The 19,380-nt window shown below is 45.2% G+C and overlaps 1 protein-coding gene across 1 annotated transcript in view; it reads right to left on the minus strand.

Moving 5' to 3' along the window:
* The window catches only part of ADCY2 (adenylate cyclase 2), a 515,387-nt gene that overhangs the window by 60,703 nt on the left and 435,304 nt on the right, over positions 1 to 19,380 (minus strand). The window contains exons 17-18 of the mRNA XM_010588063.2: positions 8,465 to 8,584; positions 3,188 to 3,357 (exon numbers count right to left, since the gene is read on the minus strand). Of these exons, the coding sequence (XP_010586365.2) occupies positions 3,188 to 3,357; positions 8,465 to 8,584 (290 nt within the window). The remainder of the gene's footprint in view (positions 1 to 3,187; positions 3,358 to 8,464; positions 8,585 to 19,380) is intronic.

Below are 19,380 nucleotides of genomic sequence, written 5' to 3' on the forward strand. Positions count from 1 at the left end.
GGCTGCTCACTCCTCGGCATACCTTGGTGAGTGCTGGAGCTCCAAGTAGGTGCACTGGGGTGAGGGGTCAGGCCAGATGCTGCAGGGCAGCACCAAGGACACTGACCGGGTACAGCCCAGCACAGGCGCCAGGATGGGAAACCACGAGTGAGCAAGGCCATGGATATGACAACCAGGAATCAGAAAATGGATGGACCACCAAGTAACTTCAGATAGAGGTGAGCTCACTCAGAAATGCGTGCTGCTTAGGCACCCTGTGAACCGGTTCACTCCATGCAGGGCTCCTCTGTGCTGGGCATTAGCGAGGGTCGCTCTCAAGCCACTGGCAGGTTTTTTGTTTTAAAGATCTGACTTTCATATCTGAAAGAGTTGCCTCACCATCAGTACAACAGGGAAAGCGTGAGCAAACCTTTATTCATAGTTTGCTAGGGGAAATCTACCTCTTTGGCTCTTGAATCTCGGAAAGAAAAAAGAAAACATTGACATTGATCAGTTTTTCCTGACATATGGCTTGATATCCTACAGGCACCGAGATGGGAGAAATCACGACGTCATTTTAAACTCCTGGGGCAATGCCAACTGTTAACTTGCTCTGCTACTAACCAAAACGTTGGATGTTTGAGTTCACCTTAGAGGCACCTCGGAAGACAGGCCTGGTGATCTACTTAAAATTTAGCCGTTGAAAACTTTATGGAGCACAGCTCTACTCTGACATGTGTTGGAGTCGACTTGATGGCAACTACTCTTTTTTCTTTTTTATTGTGGTCAAAATACACGTAACAAAACATATGCCATCTCAACAATTTCTTCATGTACAACTCAGTGTCATCCATCCCATTCTTCAACTTGTGCAACCATTTTCGATATCCTTTCTGGAGTGTTCCACCAACTGGCTACTCTCAAGGGCCTCTCAACTGGGTTGGCTTTAAACTGAATTGGAGAAAATGTGAATTTGGAAGTATCATCTACGTCAGAAGTGCTCCTCCTTCCTCGGGTCTCTGAGTGCCTCTGGGAGTGTGGTGCCCGCTCATGGAGGGAATGTGCCGGAAGTCCCAAACCACAAGACCAAGAGGAGGAACCAGGAATCAGGCTCACCCCCTGAGAGGACCCTGTTTACTGGTGGATGTAAAGGCAAGTAAGGTTATTATAAAGCTCATAAGGTTACTCCAGAGATCAAGCCAAGAGGGCAAGCCCAAAAGTACTGTGAATAAAACAAAAAGTGTCTTAGAAGTAAAATGTTCTTTTCTTCAAGTTGATTAACTACTTGACTGCTGCTGGGATTCTTACCAGAGATTGTATCTCTTAATGTGCCCCATTCTACTCCCCAGAAGTAAGTGTCCTCCCATCAAAAACTTCCTAATCTAATTCCTTCTTATGAATGTGTTAGTGTGTGCAACATATTCAAGAGCTTTAAAGCTAATACAGGGAAATGTACTACTGTCGCTGGCTGCGCGTAAAAGGCAGGGCGGCTATGTCGATTTAGGGATGCCACGAGGCTCTTTTCATAAAGCAGAGAAATGCTACAGTATGTCTGGTTGGCTGTTTTGGGAATTACTGGAGACTTAACTTTCGACTTCGTTGTCATCTTGGATAAGAAATCATCAAATTTCCTTTATACGATTATCCATGTTTGCCACTCCACGAGCCTCAGCTTGATTACAGATTACTAGGGTTCCAGGGTGTGGAGGACAAGGCAAATTAAATCAGATGGTGAGGATGTGCTGCGGTGATGCTTCTAAAACGTGTCCTTTCAGAAGCACAAACCAGTTGCTGCCAAGTCGGCTTTGACTCACGGTGACTCCATGTGTGTCAGAGTAGAACTCTTCTCTGTGGGGTTTTAGTGGGTGATTTTTAGGAAATAGATTTGTAGACCTTTCTTCTGAAGAGCTACTGGGTGGACTTGAATCCCCAACATTTTGGTGAGCAGCCAACTACATTAACCTGGGTTTGCACCATCCAGGGACTCCACCAAACATCCAGTAGTAGTACAATGACGCTAGGTAACAACCATGGCCTCCTGGTGGCACACAGCAGGTGGCTGTGGGCTGGCTGGGTGGTTCTGTTCCTCGTGCCTCTCATCTTCCCGGGACCAGTAAGCTAGCGGTAGCGTGTTCTTTTCCTCTGGGTGGATGTGAACTTCCAACCTGTAGGTTAGCAACTGGGTGGGTAGTGTTCAACACCTAGGTATTGAGAACATTGCCGTTATGGACACTGGGCACCACTGGGGGAGTGAGTGGCCACATGCCCTCAACACAAGGCCCCTTTCTGGAGGGACAAATTTAAGCAAATCTTTGAGACACTTATTTTAAGTGAAAAGCAACACGGAAATATGATGAAGGAGATTGTAAAGCACGCACAGAAAATAACTTGAAGCCAACGGATCTAGACATAACCCGAATACTTGGTGTAGAATGGGGTTTTGCTACTGAGACGTGAGTTGGAGAATGCCAGAGTGATTAAAATAAATTCTTTTTTCAAGCTGGGAATAAAATATTCATGATAAGCTTCTGGGAATAATTAGATAACATGAAACCTTCCCAAACCCCAGTGAGTGAATGTGACAAGACCATTCTTACAGCACCCAGCCCTCATGGCAGGGGGTCAACACAATCAGGCCCTCCTTGGACATCAATTTCTCCATAGAACAAGGAATGACCAGGACTGACTCTCACCCCTCTCCCCAGAAGCATTTTAGGAAATCTATAATTAGAAATTCAGCACCACAACTTGTCAATATAACCACATCTTTTTCCAGTATTTTTGTGCATATTTGATTCAGTAGTTCTTCAACCCAATTAGGTAATGTCTGAGGACATCTTTGTTGTTATGACTGGGAGAAAGGCCTCTAGTGGGTAAAGGCCAGGGATGTTGCTAAACATCCTAAAAACAGAGAATGGTCCAGCCCCAAACACCAATAGTGCTGAGTTTATCTTTATTCATATAAGACAGTTTACAACGCAAATCCTCTCTCTAAACAACTTCATATCTTCTAAGTGTATTTGATAACACATATTCTATGTAATCCATAATGTAACACCTATCATCTTTCTAAACTGTCACTTCAGACAATCTCTCTCGCAACGATTATCAGTGAAAATGACATGGTTAATTTGCATTTACTGAACATACACTCACGTTCTCTTCATCCCTGGAAAGAAGGAAAGAGCATGAGGAGGACGCAGCTTACCTCTGGAATAAGACCTGGCTGTAGCCGTCCAGCACGTGGGCATGAGTGTGGAGCAGGATGGTGTTGTAGCCCACCAAGGCGGCCGTCATGATTAGCATCTTCAGCTCATAGTTCACCCGCAGGAACACCGAGCAGGAGATCAGTCCCAGGATGCAGCTGTATATAAAGTACTGGAACAGGCAGAAATGTCAGACCAATGCTTAGGATCTAGCTGAGAAACGCTGGAGCAGGAGCTGAGATTACGGACCACCACATGCTTGCTTGGGCAGTTTATAAGCTGGCTGTAAAGCAGAGGCCTTTTTCTACGCCATGATCTAGTGGTACAAGCCTTAGCACGTCAGACTCAGAGGATAATTACTCAGCCCTTGGTTTTCTGACCCAGGCTAGCATACACTGTCAAAGTAGTCACATATACCGACAATTAAAAAAAAAGAGAGAAAAAACTATACTGGATGACATGTCATTATAAGGTATTTGCTTCTTGAAAATAAAAACAATATGGCCCCTATATATTTATGGATTGAAATTTTTTTTTTCTGTAGCATATAGATTCTTTTTTAAATTTTATTCTTTTTTTATTGTGGTAAATACGTAGGAAACAAAACATTTGCCATTCCAACAATCTTTCGATGTACAGCTCAGTGACATTAATTATGCCCGTCACGTGGTTCAACCATCCCCAGTAACCCTTCCTGAATCTTTCCATACCCCCAGCTTGGTGTTGTCCTTTCCTCCTCTCTCTCGTCCACCCCTGGTGACCACTAATAAACTTTGATCTCTACACACTGGGCTATTCTAGATATTTCATGTATAGTATATAGATTCTTTTTTGGTTTTTCTACTCTTCAATTCGTTAAGAGGCATCATTACAGATAACTCTGTTGAAAGCTCAAGGAAGCTCTGACATTTTGCTAAATAAAAGACAAATGTGTATCAGAAGAGTCTGTCTAAAACAGAAAGGATTTAAACTAAAAGCTTTGGCTGGGATGAGTCAAGATTACTCCAAAAGGTGACAGGCACCAGAAGAAGTTGGGAGAACCAAATGTTTGGAAGAAAGCTGACACATTCCGTATTTTGTCATCACAGAAAGAGGAGACTTCTGTTTAACACAAGTGACACAGCAGAGCCCTGGACTCAATCCTGTTTCAGTCCCTTATTAGTTGTCTTACTTTTGACAAATGGCTTAACTTGCCTGTGTTTCAGTATCTCCATCTGTCAAAGGACAGATCTGGTAAAGTCGTTGTGAGGAATGGAGATAGGCGAGAAACCTGGGGCGCCTCCCTGAATGCTAGCAGGGGCTCACTAAATGGAAGCAGTGGCCATTTTCATGAAGTTTTTTTTTTTTTTTCCTACATTATGAGGGTCTTGTGAACAAGAGGTTGTTTCACTCTCTTAGCATTCCTGGCACAGAGAAAGCACTCAATAAAGTTTAACAAATTTTAGTAAAAAGGAAATCTGATTGTTGTTTGAGAAACCTTGTCTTTAGAAGGTAGCTCAGTTTTTTAGTTACTCAATTTTAGTTTCATTGTACTGAATAACAAAAAACCAGTTGCTGTCGAGTAGATTCTGACTCAGGGCAACCCCGTGTGTGTCAGGGTAGAACTGTGCCCCATAGGTTTTCAGTGGCCGACTTCAGAAGGAATCTCCAGGCCCTTCTTCTGAGGTGACTCTGCATATCAGCAGAGTGTGTTAGCTATTCGCCCCACCCAGGGACTCCATTATATTGAATAAAAACAAACAAACCTAGTGCCATCGAGTCAATTCTCACTCATAGCAACCCTACAGGACAGAGCAGAACTGCCCCATGGGTTTCCAAAGAGCACCTGGTGGATTGGAACTGTCAACGTTTTGGTTGGCGGCTGTGGCAATTCAATATATATATATTTTTTATATTGAAGAAGATACGTACAAATGTTTATTCTGTCATCCTTAGCTCTGACTTTTATCTCCCTATCCAAGACCATCTACATAAAGAATACTTATTAGTTCTCTTCACAGGGAAGAAAGGAAAGGCAAAAACTGTGCCCCAGAGGTGGTGCCCACGCTTCCTTCTCTGTCAGGGGTGGTGTAAGTTAGCTGCCACCCAGGAATTCATATCAATCCCTTACCAATGAGGACCTGGACCTGGCGTGTCTGCTTCCAAAGATCAGCAATTCCTCAATGGATGGCAGGATCTTGGTGGCCACTGGATTCCAACAACTGAGTCACCCTTCAGAAAATGGGTTCCCTCGGCATGGGAGAGTGAGGAATACTCTTCATTACAGGGACAGCATTTAAGGGACATGGAGTATCGCAAGCACAGTCTCTTGGCCAGAAGTGTGGGCTTTCCCGCTTCTTGATGGCTATTATAAACCACCATTAACAAAAGTGCTATCACTTCACATGGCCACCAGCAATGAACACAGCCCTTTTCCCACTCCCTTGCAGATGCTCCCAGTACCTGAGCATGAGGCCTTCCTTGGCAAAGCCCACCATGATCCACTTCCTTAGGACCAATTATAGGGACAAATGTGGCCCGCGGGCTCAATTTTACCTATGCTTAAAGGGTCTGTTGTGTGTTTTTTCAGAATTGTTTAAGGCTGAGTAAATGCTGCCTTCCCCACCCAAGGCTTCTAATTAATTGCTTCTACTGAAAATACGTGATACACAGGCTTCCCTAGATGGAGTTCACTTCATTATTGCTTTTAGCGATGCCATCCGTGGGGACCTGAGTTCCATCCAAACATATTGGATGGGCAGATTTGGAGATTTTTTTCTTAACATTCTTCGGCACTCATATTTTTTTCCCCCCCATGAGAATGAATCTTTAAACCTTTAAATTTAAAATGCCATGTGAATGCTGGATGGGGACTGCTCCACAGGGCTCCCTCTCTCCACCGTTTACCCCATCATCAAGTGGCTTCTGATGTCATTGGTTCAAAGACGAAGTATCAGGCAACACCATCCACCTAAATCTTTCTCTAAAGAAGAGGGCTACAAACTGCCCACTGTGAGGTGTCAGCCAACACATCCTCATCATAAATCCTTCTGGTGTCTTACTTTTTACCTCACTAAAGAGAAAATATGTCTAATCCTCATTGAGGAGCCTTTGTGGCACAACGATTAAGCACTTGGCTGCTAACCAAAAGGCTGGACGTTTGAACTCATCAGCTGCTCTTCGGAAGAAAGACCTGGTGATCTCCTTCCATGAAGATTACAGCCTAGGAAACCCTATGGAGCAGTTCTGCTCTGTCCTATAGGGTCACTAAGAGTCAGGACTGACTTGATGGCACAACAACAACAACAATGGCTTTAAAACATTAGTGGGGATATTAAAGAAGTATACATATTACATTTTCACTTTTAGTCCCCAAAATCATTTAGGGGTCTCAAAACTTTGAGTGTATGTGAGACAAAAGCCAAATGGGAGTGACCTATGCCACTTTTAGATGATCTCTCAGAAGATAAAAGGACAGTGTCAAAGGACAACATTTTTCTTTTTCCACAAACAATACATGGAAGAAAGAAATTATTAAGCAGGAAACAATTGCTTTAACTCTTTTCACTGAAAAGACGGGTGCGTTAAAAAGTTTTGAAATTTCAGCCTAATTCCTTCATGATTCTGGTTATAATGAGTCAGCAAGAACTTCTCGAGGATAAGATCACTGGCAGTGTTGGCCGTTAAAGGAGAGGGAGAAATATGAGCTGTCCTCACCATTTAAGAGTCAGAAGAATGGCGCAAATTCACAGTACAAGTAGCAAAATCTATAAGCTGCGAACCCAGAACTTCAGCGACATGTAATTGAGTGCTATACAGTGGGATACTGTTGTTGGGTGTTGTCAACTCCAACTCAGAGCGACCCCATGTGACAGAGCAGAACTGCCCCATAGGGTTTTCTAGGCTGTGATCTTTCCAGGAGCAGGTTCCCACGTCTTTCTCTTGCTGAGCTGCTGGTGAGTTCAAACTGCCAACCTTGACCACTGTACCACCAGGGCTCCTTAATGGCGGAATGTAGTCTGTAAATGTGGTAGCAGTTAAGAGGAGAAAGGCAAGAAGAGTCAGTGACCACATTAAAATCGCATTAAATCAGTTGCTGTTGAGTCAATTCTGACTCACGGTGACCCCATGTGTGTCAGAGTATAACTGTGCTCCGTAAGGTTTTCTTTTTTGCTCTGATGCATTTTTTTTTAAGTTGTACTTTAGAGGAGAGTTTACAGAACAAAATAGCTTCTCATTAAACAGTTAGTACACATATTGTTCTATGACATTGGTTAACTACCCCATGATGTTTCAACACTCTCCCTTGTCGACCTTGGGTTCCCTATTACCAGCTTTCCTGCCCCCTCCTGCCTTCTAGTCCTTGCCTCTGGGCTGGTGGCCCCTTTTAGTCTCGTTTTGTTTTACTGTCTTTGGCTGAAGGGTGAACCTCAGGAGTGACTTAATTATTGAGCTAAAAGGGTGTCCAGGGGCCATACTCTCAGGGTTTTTCCAGTCTCTATCAGGCCAGTAAGTCTGGTCTTTTTTTGTGACTTAGAATTTTGTTCTACATTTTTCTCCAGCTCTGTCTGGGACCCTCTGTTGTGATCCCTGTCAGAGCAGTCAGTGGTGGTAGCCGGGCACCATCTAGTTGTACTGGACTCAGTCTGGTGGAGGCCATGGTAGATGTGGTCCATTAGCCCTCCGGACTAATCTTTCCCTTGTATCTTTAGTTTTCTTCATTCTTCCTTGCTCCTGAAGGGGTGAGACCAGTGGAGTATCCTACATGGCAGCTCACAGGCTTTTAGACCCTAGACACTACTCACCAAAGTAGAATGTATAACATTTTCTTTATAAACTCTGTTATACTAATTGAGCTAGATGTCCTCTGAGACCATGGTCCCCACAGCCCTCAGCCCAGCAGTTTGGCCCCTCAGGGAGTTTGGATGTGTCTAGCTCCATAAAGGGTTCAATGTCTGATTTTTCAGAAGTAGATCCATCCTCAGGCCTTTCTTCTGATGTGCATCTAGGCGAGCTCAAATAGCCAGCTTTTCAGTTAGCAGCCATGTGGACTCCAGAGAGATTCCAAAAAATGGCATTACAAGTCTGCAAACACAGGTCTAATCCATCCCGCCTATCACCAGGACTTCTCCCAGCAGAGGCTGATGCTTTTTAACCGCTCAGGGCCCTCTCAGGTACTGACATCGAAGAAGAAAAGTGAAGCCTAGAACAGCTCAGAAAGTGGAGGCCCTGCATTCTACCAGCTAGTAGTTCACAGGGAAGCAACACAAACAATAACAGTGAGAGTAAAACGTTCTTACCGGGAGGAAAAACAAATTTTGCGCACGAAGAATAGCCACCTGATCGTTTGAGGCAGGAAAACTTGTGTTCGATGTATTGGCAGTTGGAGGGATAGCTTCTTCTGGATTGCTCAGGAAAAACTACAACAGCAACAAGAAGGATTTTCCTATTGAATTAGTGCAAATTAGATTAATAAGTTCGTCTGGAGATGCTAAATGCATTAATTCTGTGTTCCTTATGTGAGGGAAGCAGGCTTGTTTCTGTGGACAATCCAATGTGTCTATCAGATGCTAGCTGCTTTCATCCTTTCCTTGTGAAACTCTAGGAATTTCTATTTGGATAAGCACCATATTTTTGCTGCAAACACCACAGGCCTTCTATGTTTGTTTGCAAACCGCTCCGTCCCCGTGGTGAGGTATTTTCATCAATTATTTTTTACTTGTTGCTGTAAAAGTAAATGCCTGCTTTCTGATGAGCTACGCACTTAATGATGAATTCTAGAACTACAAGATATATGTTAAATAAAATGGATGTACCTCCGTTAAATGTTAATTTAAAGATGTAAAAAGCACAGGCTGAAGGGCTTGGTTAGAATTACGGATGGAAGGTGACATCACCCTGTATAAAGACACTGGGCTCCTCACCAGGAAGCCAAGCCTTCAGAGTGTTTGCTGTGGTATCTTCATCAACTTGGTTCAAATATTAAACAAGTCAATGGATTTATATGAGCTTTTGATTTTACAAAAGGATATTAATTTGATGGGTAGAACGCAATAACTGGCGTCAGAGATGGTATCTGTGATTCGTGAAGTCTTGGCAGCTCAGGACCATGATGGGTTCAGAGGCCTGAGAGGAGGGACTCTCCCAGGATTGTAGGGAAGGGGTGGGGGGTGGGGGGGGGGTCTAATAAAAAAACAAAAAGATCAACCTGAGAAGGTAGAGATAATCTGCTTTTACAGGGTGGTGGCCAATATCAGCACCTGGAAGGTGGCAAGGTGGGAGAAATTCACTCATTCTTTCTCTCTTCCTCCCTCCCCCTCTCTCTCAATCTCTCTCTGTATCTCTGTCTCTCTGTCTCTCTGTGTCTGTCTCTGTGTTTCTTAATCTCTGTCTCAGTATTCCTGTCATTCTCTCCCTCTCTCTCTCCTCCTCTGTTTCTTTCTGTTTCTCTCAATCTCTCTCCTTCTGTCTCCTCAATATCTATGTCTCTCTCAATCTCTCTCCGCCATCTGTCTTGCTCTCTCTCCCTCTCTGTCTCTCTTTCAACTCCTGTTTCTTTCTCTGTCTCCTCAATCTGTCTCTGTCTCTCTCAATCTCTCTCCCCCTCAGTGGCTGCACACTGTTTAAGTGTTGAATAGCCCCTCACTCGCTCATCTGCCATGTGCCCAAGCGTCAGAGGAGTGTTACGGAAAGATAAACCAGAAAATTGTGCCTTGGCCAGGTTGCCCTGGCTGAAGAGATTCCTCTCATCCATCCATCAATGTGTTTCCTGCACAGGACTAGCCATGCTTATCCACGGGTTAAAAAGTAAAACTTTTCTAATTTCAATTGTTGCTTCTGTTTGCTTGATATGATTGATTTCCTTTGATGGTAGTAGCTAAGAGCTTGGCTGCTAACAAAAGGTTGACAGTTCGAATTCACCAGCCTCTCCTTGGAAACCCTGTGGGGCAATTCTACTCTGTCCTATAGGGTCACTGTAAGTCAGCATCAGCTCGATGGTGATGAGTTTTAGTTTACAGAAGTAGATAAGGCAGCATTCATTTAGGATATCCTTGTGAACATTTCTCTCATATTCTAAGAATGATGTTAAGTTTAGTGTTTCTTACCCCATTATGTCATTTGATAACTTTCTGCCAAATGCTGATTTAAAAGAAATGTAGTGGATTTTTAAAATTTACGCTAAAGAATTAATCCAAAAACAACACAACCACTGGTTTGGCTATAAATGTGCTAATTCTTTGGGAAAAAAAAATATCAAAAGAAAATGAATGGAGTAATTGCTTAGAAAACATGGGACTCCAAAATGTTACAAAGTTAGATTTGAGGGACAAAAATTACAACTGACTTAAACATTAACAAATCACAAAATGACAAATAGGTCACTAGTCTTAGGCACTCTCGATCATAAAATAACTACAAAAAATTCTTGATTATATCATCATATAGAGAAGAAACCAAATAACTAACACGAGGCTTTAAATTTTTGCTGTCAGATGAGTAGAAATACACTCTTTGAAAGCTGTGTCTCACAAGAAGGTTGTACAATATGTGATGGCTTGAACATGTAGAACAGAACAGAAAACTTCAGTGATGACACACAGCCATGCTTCCTTAACCCCCTTCTGCTAGCTTTTCCTGGTATTTATTAACTTTCCATAAAAACAAGAAATTCTTTACTCCTTCTATCTAGAATCACATCATGATTTTGAATCAATTTCTCCTGTTCTGTCATCTTTGTTGTTGTTTTTAGGTGCCATTGAGTAGGTTTTGACTCACAGCAACCCTATGTACAACAGAAAGACACACTGCCAGGTCCATACTGCCCGGTCCTGTACCATCCTCACAATCGTTGCTATGTTTGAGCCCATTGTTGCAGCCACCGTCTCAGTCCATCTCATTGAGGGTCTTCCTCTCTTTCACTGACCCCCTACCTTACCAAGCATGATGTCCTTCTCCAGGGACTGGTCCATTCTGACAACATATCCAGAGTACGTGAGACGAAGTCTCGCCATCCTCGCTTCCAAGGACCACTCTGGCTGTACTTCTTCCAAGACGGACTTGTTCCTTCTTCTGGCAGTCCACGGTATATTCAATATTCTTTGCCAACACCATCTTAGTCATGTTAAAATAACAAACTCATGCCGTCCCCTGATTATACTAAGTCAAATACTGAAGACAGCATTTTAGTTCTGGGTCCCTCTTCTTTCCACCTTAAATTACCATCACTTTCCACACGGAATTAACTTCTAGCATCATAATTTTTTTTGGGAATTCTTCTCTGAATTCTTTCAGTTTTCTACATCTGTGGTAATAATTGGGAAAATGATAGCCTGATACTGAACAGAATATCCTAATAAAGTGCTAATGAACACTGCCTACTTTTAACATTACTTCCAAATTTTACACTTCCCAGGTGTTATGGACTGAATGGTGTCCCCTCAAAAAAATATGTTCAAGTCCTTGCCCCCGGAACCTGTGAATGTGACCTTGTTTGGAAATAGGGTCTTTGAAGATGTTATCAGTTAACATGAGATCGTACTGGAGCAGGGTGGGTCCCAATCCATCTGAGTGGTGTCCTTATAAAATGAGACACAGAGATTGACGTAGAGGAAAGACGCCATGTGAACACAGGCAGAGACTGAAATGATATGGCCACAAGCCAAGAACACCTGGGGCCACCAGAGGCTGGAAGAGCCAGAGAGGGATCCTCCCCTAGAGGCTTCAGAGACAGTCTGGCCCTCTGACACCTTGATTTTAGACTTTCTGCCTTCAGAACAGAGAAAATGAATTTCTGTTGTTTTAAACAAACGCCCAGTTTGTGGTACTTTGTCATGGCAGCAGTTGGAGAGTAATACATCAGGTATTTAAAATATCTTGGAATTATGTTTTTAAGATAATATTGAATTGTGAACACACACTTTAATATCGTGCTTTATGCCTTATGACACCATTGCATTTCTCATCTAGCAGGCTGAGGTGCACTCCTTGGACACGTGGCTCAAAAAGCTCTGCAGTTTATAATAAATCTCTTGGAAGTGTCTCAGAAGAGATTGCCAGATGATGGGGCATTCACTTGATGACACTGTCACGATGGCAGAAAAACATGGCAGCAGGCTGAGCCTCTCAGGCGTGATTCTAAACAGTAGCTGGAAATGAAAATGGAACAGGACTTACCGATCATTTGCCATTTCTGCATAATTGACGGTTCTTGTCCACTGTTTATTGGGTGTTGGTGTTGCAGAGGTGAACATAGGTGTTGAAAGCGTCCTGGTACAATCTCACAATTTATTTTAAATAAACTGGACTTGGGAGTTTGGTCATTCAATATCAGAGTAAGGAGATGAAAACTACCTGTCCTGTGTGCACATGGTTCCTGTGGACCCTGCTCTCGGAGGCTGCTAAGGTGTTGTTAGTAACTAACCATCAGTGTGGAGCCTCGTGTGCTCGTCTCCACAGCCAGGGTGGAGGGGAGTCACCGGGAGCCTCGGCCCTCTAGTGTGATCCCTGGCACATCTCCCCATGAGATGTAACGAGGGTGCCGGCAGGCAAGGACAGAGGAGGCCCTCCTGCCACTCGGGGAGACCAAGGGCCAACAGCTTCCGAGGAGCTGGGCCACCAAAGAGAAAATGGAAGCATCCTCCTTTGTCCCCGGGGAACTGGAAAATCACAGGCTGAGATAGACCTGAGTGAGGCTGTGACTTCAGGAGATCAAAGCTCTGACAGAAAATGAATTCTTCTTTCCGGTGAGTTATGAAACACACACTCACACACAGACTCATTCACATACACACCCACATGCAAACACACATACCCACGTATACTCACACATTCATGCACACACACCCATGTACACACGCACTCATGTATACACACTCACATATATACACATATACACACACTCATACGAACAGTCACCCCCATACTCACTCACATACACATGCGTACAGTCACATACACACATCCATGTGCACACTCATGTACACACACACGTCAAGCCTTATTTCTCACATTCATATACTCATGTACACACAACACACTCATGTACACACACTCACACACATGCACAACATACTCACGTACGCACACTTACACACTCACATATACGCACATAGATACACTCACACATATACACATTTTCAAACCCATACACACACTCTCACACACATATACTCACACATATTCATATACACACTCGCGCGCAGTCTCACACATGAGCACACACCCATATACACACACTCGTGTACACACACACGCATTCACATATACATACTCACATTCATACATACATATTCACACACACTCATATGCATGCACACGTTTTCACACACATTGGACACACGTGAGCTACTCTTCTTGCTGAAATGTGAGTCTGATGCCCAGAGCGGCCTCAGAAAGATGACAGATACCAGGAAATAGCAGAGGTACAACCCGAGAGCGAGTCTGGAAAATGTGTTCCCCAGGGAAGTACCGAGCTGTGCTGCATCATCCAGGACAGGGTGTCTGGAATGGGGCTGGGAAAAAAGGCCAGCAGTGCTCCCAGGAACCGCAACCACATGCAGATGGGGACTTGCTTTACCGCATCCCATGAAGGTGCCACCACTCCTGATCGGGGTGCCTCCCTGCACTGTGCTTACAGTGCTCAGCCCCAGCCTGCCTGTCCCACCAGGTCCTTCCTTGGCACCAGTTGTGCTGTGTGCCTGGCCCAGGGGTCCTCATAGCACCTGGAGGGGAGGCTGCAGCACCGTTGGGCATCATGACTGCCCCAAGCTGTCATAACTCAGGAGGGCAAGGGGTTGAAATAGGGGAGGCACTGCTCTGCCAACTATCAGACGGGACCAAAGGAAGATGCTGAAGGACAAGCCCAGCCTTCTGTCCTAATACGGAATTACAGAAAGCTCCACACCAGGAGAGGCTATTTCTTATCTGCACTTAATACCAGGCTCCCATACCATCTGTATGGGAAAGGACCACGATTTCATGGCACTGGGTGTCAAGCTAAACACTGCTTCCCAGCCCCGTGGAGAAGTTCCTGGCTGGGGCTCTGACTTCCTCCCTCTCCACTGATGGGTGGAAAATGCAATTCCACTCACGCCTGGGCCTCAGCCTCGGTGTGTGGAGCAAGCCTTATTTCATCCCTCTCTCGAAGACTATCCATCATCCTCCTCACCTGCCACTCGCTGACATCTCTGTCTCACTCGGCAACGAACCTCTTTCTCTGTGAGAATGGAAACAATGGGAAGATGTATTTCTTTTCCCCAAAGGGATCACGGTTACACAGAAAAAAAAATCCACTCTAAATGCTTACTGCGTCAAATACTTATAGACAGTGACTGAAACGCCAGTCAGTCAGGGCTAACTGTGCTTTAGAAAACACATCAGTCTGTTGCTGCTAAGATTCTCTTTCAAAAAAAAAGTAGGTGATCAATCCTGGCTTTATAAGGTTGAATAGGATTTTAGAAGAAGGAGTAGTTTCTGTCAAAAAAATAAATAAATAAATAAAGTGTGTGTTTTTCCATTCATTCATTTATTCCTTTCGTAATAACTGTGGAAGCCCTGGTGGCATAGTGGTTAAGAGCTCTGCTGTTAACCAAAAGGTCGGCAGTTTGAATCCACCAGGCGCTCCTTGGAAACTGTTGGGCAGTTCTACTCTGTCCTATAGGGTTGCTATGAGTCGGAATTGACTTGACGGCAATGTTATTGTTGTTGTTGTTAGGTCCTGTCGAGTCAGTTCCGACTCATAGCGACCCTATGCACAACAGAACGAAACACTGCCTGGTCCTGCACCGTCCTTACAATCATTGTTATGCTTCAGCTCATTGTTGCAGCCACTGTGTCAATCCACCTCGTTGAGGGTCTTCCTCTTTTCCACTGACCCTGTACTCTCCCAAGCATGATGTCCTTCTCCAGGGACTGATCCCTCCTGACAACATGTCCAAAGTATGTAAGATGCAGTCTCACCATCCTTGCCTCCAAGGAGCATTCAGGCTGCACTCCTTCCAAGACAGATTTGTTCATTCTTCTGGCAGTCCATGGTATATATTCAATATTCTTCACCAACACCACAATTCAAAGGCATCAACTCTTCTTCGGTCTTCCTTATTCATTGTCCAGCTTTCACATGCATATGATGTGATTGAAAATACCATGGCTTGGGTCAGGCACACCTTAGTCTCCAGGGTGACATCTTTGTTCTTCAACACTTTGAAGAGGTCCTTTGCAGCAGATTTACCCAATGCAACGCGTCTTTTGATTTCTTGACTCCTGCTTCCATGGCTGTTGATTGTGGATCCAAGTCAAATGAAATCCTTGACAATTTCAGTCTTTTCTCTGTTTATCATGATGTTGCTCATTGGTCCAGTTGTGAGGATTTTTGTTCTCTTTATGTTGAGGTGTAATCCTTACTGAAGGCTGTGGTCTTCGATCTTCACTAGTAAGTGCTTTAAGTCCTCTTCACTTTCAGCCCCCACGGTATGGCAAACTGACAGACACGTGGGGGTATCATGGCAATGGGTTTGGTGTTTTGGGTTGAGTAACTGTGGAAGGGCTGCTCCTGACATAGAAGGCACTTTCTTTCCTGTTGTTGTTAGGTGCTGTCAAGTTGGTTTAGACTCACAGCAACTCTATGTACAACAGAACAAAACACTGCCCAGTCCTGCACCATCCTCACAATCATTGGTATGCTTGAGCCCATTGTTGCAGCCACTGTGTCAATCCTTTTTTTTGCTGACCCTCTACTTTACAAAGCACAATGTCCTTCTCTGGGGACTGGTCCCTCCTGATAACATGTCCAAAGTACCTGAGATGAAGTCTTGCCATCCTTGCTCCTAAGGAGCATTCTGGCAGTACTTCTTCCAAGACAGATTTGTTTGTTCTCCTGGGACTCTGTGATATATTAAATATTCTTCACTAGCACCATAATTCGAAGGCATAAATTCTTCCTCAGTCTTCCTCATTCACCCTCCAGCTTTTGCATGCCTATGAAGTGATTGAAAACACTAAGGCTTGGGTCAGGTGCACCTTAGTCCTTAAAGTGACCTCTTTGCTTTTTAATACTTTAAAGAGGTCCTTTTTTAGCAGATTTGCTCAGTGTAATCCGTCGTTTGATTTCTTGACCTGCTTGCACGGGTGTTTCTTTCCTAAAACACGTGGAAATATACAGGGAAAAACTCTGCCACTGAAGAGTGTGGTTGTCACATGGAATCTCTTGGTCCATCATTGTAGGTGCTGCTATTGCCAGCAGAGAAGGCTGGTCTCAGGGAGTGGGCTGCGCTGGTTCTGTGCGGGCACCAGTGAGCGCCATCCCGACGATGAGGGGGTGGCGGGAAGCAGCTCCTTGTTGGCGTAACAGTGCTTCTAGGTTAATGCTGTAAGACATTGGGATTCAGGGGTAGAATTCTCATTTTCTGTGCAGAGACCCAGGTTGGATTCTCAGTGAACGCGCCTCATGTACAGTCACCATCTGGCTGCCAGTGGGGGCTTGTGTGTTGCCATGATGCTGAACAGGTTTCAGTCCAACTTGCAGACTAAGACAAACTAGGAAAAAGGCCTGGCAATCTACTTCCAAAAATCAGCCAGTGAAAACCTTTTGGATCACAACGGTCTAATTTGCAACCAATCATGAGCACAGTGCAGGACCATGTCTCAATTCATTCTGTTGTGCATGGGTTCACCACAAGTTGGGGGCGGGGTGAGCTATAACCACAACAACATGGAGCTGTCAGACTGTCTCAGAACTCTGGTCAGTGCACGCCGTTGTCCTTTAGGGTGTTCTGTCCCTTCTTGTGAACTTCTCATCCCACTCTCTCCGAACCCTGGACTGACCCAGCTCTGTCTTGAGCTATTCAGTGCTCTCCTAGGCTCCATCTGGGTCTCGGAGGGGCAGGGCAGATGCACAAGGTCAGGCGTGAGGAGCCATGTTAGAGAAGACACTCCTCGCCCCGTCTGCAGTCAGCTCACCCCATCTCTGTCCACCCTCCTCCACAGACAGCTGCCTACTCTCGCATTGTCCACAATCTGGCTGTGTGGCAAGGTCTAGAGATCCCCATGGACAGCCAGGCAATTGCAGAAGGTTCTGTCTCATTCCGCTGAAGCTGCTGTGACGGACATACCACGAGGTGGGTGGGGGGCTTGTTCTTTTTCTTTCAATGTTTTTAAATTGTGCTTTAAGTGAAAGTTTACAAATCAAGTCAGTCTCTCATACAAAAACTTATATACACCTTGCTATGTACTCCTAGTTGCTCTCCCCCTAATGTGACAACACACTCCTTCTCTCCACCCTGTATTCCCTGTGTCCATTCAGCCAGCTCCTGTCCCCTTCTGCCTTCTCATCTCGCCTCCAGACAGGAGCTGCCCACATAGTCTCATGTGTCTACTTGAGCCAAGAAGCACACTCCTCACCAGTATCATTTTCTATCTTATAGTCCAGTCCAATCTCTGTCTGAAGAGTTGGCTTTGGGAATGGTTCCTGTCTTGGGCTAACAGATGGTCTGGGGACCGTGACCTCTGGGGTCATTCTAGGCTCAGTCAGACCAGTAATCCTGGTCTTTTTACGAGAATTTGGGGTCTGCATCCCACTGCTTTCCTGCTCCCTCAGGGGTTCTCTGTTATGTTCCCTGTCAGGGCAGTCATTGGTTGTAGCTGAGCACCATCTAGTTCTTCTGGTCTCAGGCTGATGTAGTCTCTGATTTATGTGGCCCGTTCTATGAGTCTGAACCGACTCGACGGCAGTGGATTTGGTTTTTGGTTTTAGTTCTGCCTCGTGGGCTCATAATTACCATGTGTCTTTGGTGTTCTTTTTCTTTGCTCCAGGTGGGTTGAGACCAATTGATGCATCTTAGCCGCTTGCTAGTGTTTAAGACTCCAGACGCCACTCTCCAAAGTGGGATGCAGAATGCTTTCTTAATAAATATTATTATGCCAATTGACCTAGTTGTCCCCTGAAACCATGTTGCGGGGGGAGAGGCTTTGAAGAACAGAAATTATATCTCACAGCTTTGAAGGCTAGAAGTCCAAATTAAGGGCAATTCCTTCCTTGCCATTTGAGCTTCTTCCGGCAGCTACAACAACGCTTGGCATGGCTGGGCTGTGGCTGCCCCTGTCTCTGGTGTCTGTCTTCCTCTCCCCTGTGTCTCTGTGCCTAATCCACTCTTCTTATAACTCTGAAGTGATTAGGGCTAGCACCCACCCTACACTGGTATGACCTCATTAGCACAACACAAGAAAAGCTCCTATTTCTAAACAGGGTCATATTTACAGGTGCCAAAATAGAAACAGAGCAACCCTATAGGACAGAGTAGAACTGCCCCATAGGGTTTCCAAGGAGGAGCTGGTAGATTTGAACTGCCAATATTTTGGTTAGCAGCTGAGCTCTTAACCACTGCACCACCAGGGCTGCATTTATAGGTACAGGAGTTGGGATTTCAACACACAAGCTTTTTTTGTAGAGGACACAATTCAACCCAGAACAGACTCTGTAGGAAAGTCCTTCTTATACTTGACGTGTGTTCCTTCATCTTGTGTCACCCCTCTGCTGACAGCTTCAGGGCCACAGCAACACTGCCCTGGGGTCTTTGCACAGGAAGGCCCCTGGCCACCCAGGCCTGACCACACGTGAGCATGAGCATTAGCCTCGGCTGACTGGTCGACCCTCTGTTTCAGCCCTGGCATTGAGTCCCTCTGAAGTAGGGCAGCATTCCATGGGATTGCGTTGTGCCCAGAGGTGGCCTCATTTCCCAGATATCTCCAGGCAGTCTGGACTGAGGCCTGGTTGGAAATAAAAGGTGTCACGGGCCAAGCACATCTGAGGCGTAGAGGACATGGCAATCACCTGAAGGGAGGCCCACCGTCGTCCCCAAGGCAGGAGGATGGGGCCTCAAGGCCACTAGGTGCAAATGGCTCATGTCATAGATGGGCAGGAGGAGGCACTGATGTGGAGTTCCCTCGGTGAACTGGAGGCACCACGACAGCTCCACACAGGACAGTGCAGTCACGGGCCAGCTGGTGCCCACTAGGACCCCACCAGCCTTGTGGCGTGGCTGTGAGCCCTGGGACCCCAGTCCTAATTGCCTACAAGGAAACACTGAGCAGCCTCTTCCCTGAGCTGACCCCTGTGGTGGACTGAGGGTGGAGGGGATAGCATGGGTGGCACTGTTCCTTGGCCCATACGCCCAGGGAGGCTGACTTTCAGGACCTGCCCTCCTCTCCTTCCTCAGGCAGC

This window comes from Loxodonta africana, chromosome 2, assembly GCF_030014295.1.
Source record: "Loxodonta africana isolate mLoxAfr1 chromosome 2, mLoxAfr1.hap2, whole genome shotgun sequence".
Classification (NCBI taxonomy): Eukaryota; Metazoa; Chordata; class Mammalia; order Proboscidea; family Elephantidae; genus Loxodonta; species Loxodonta africana.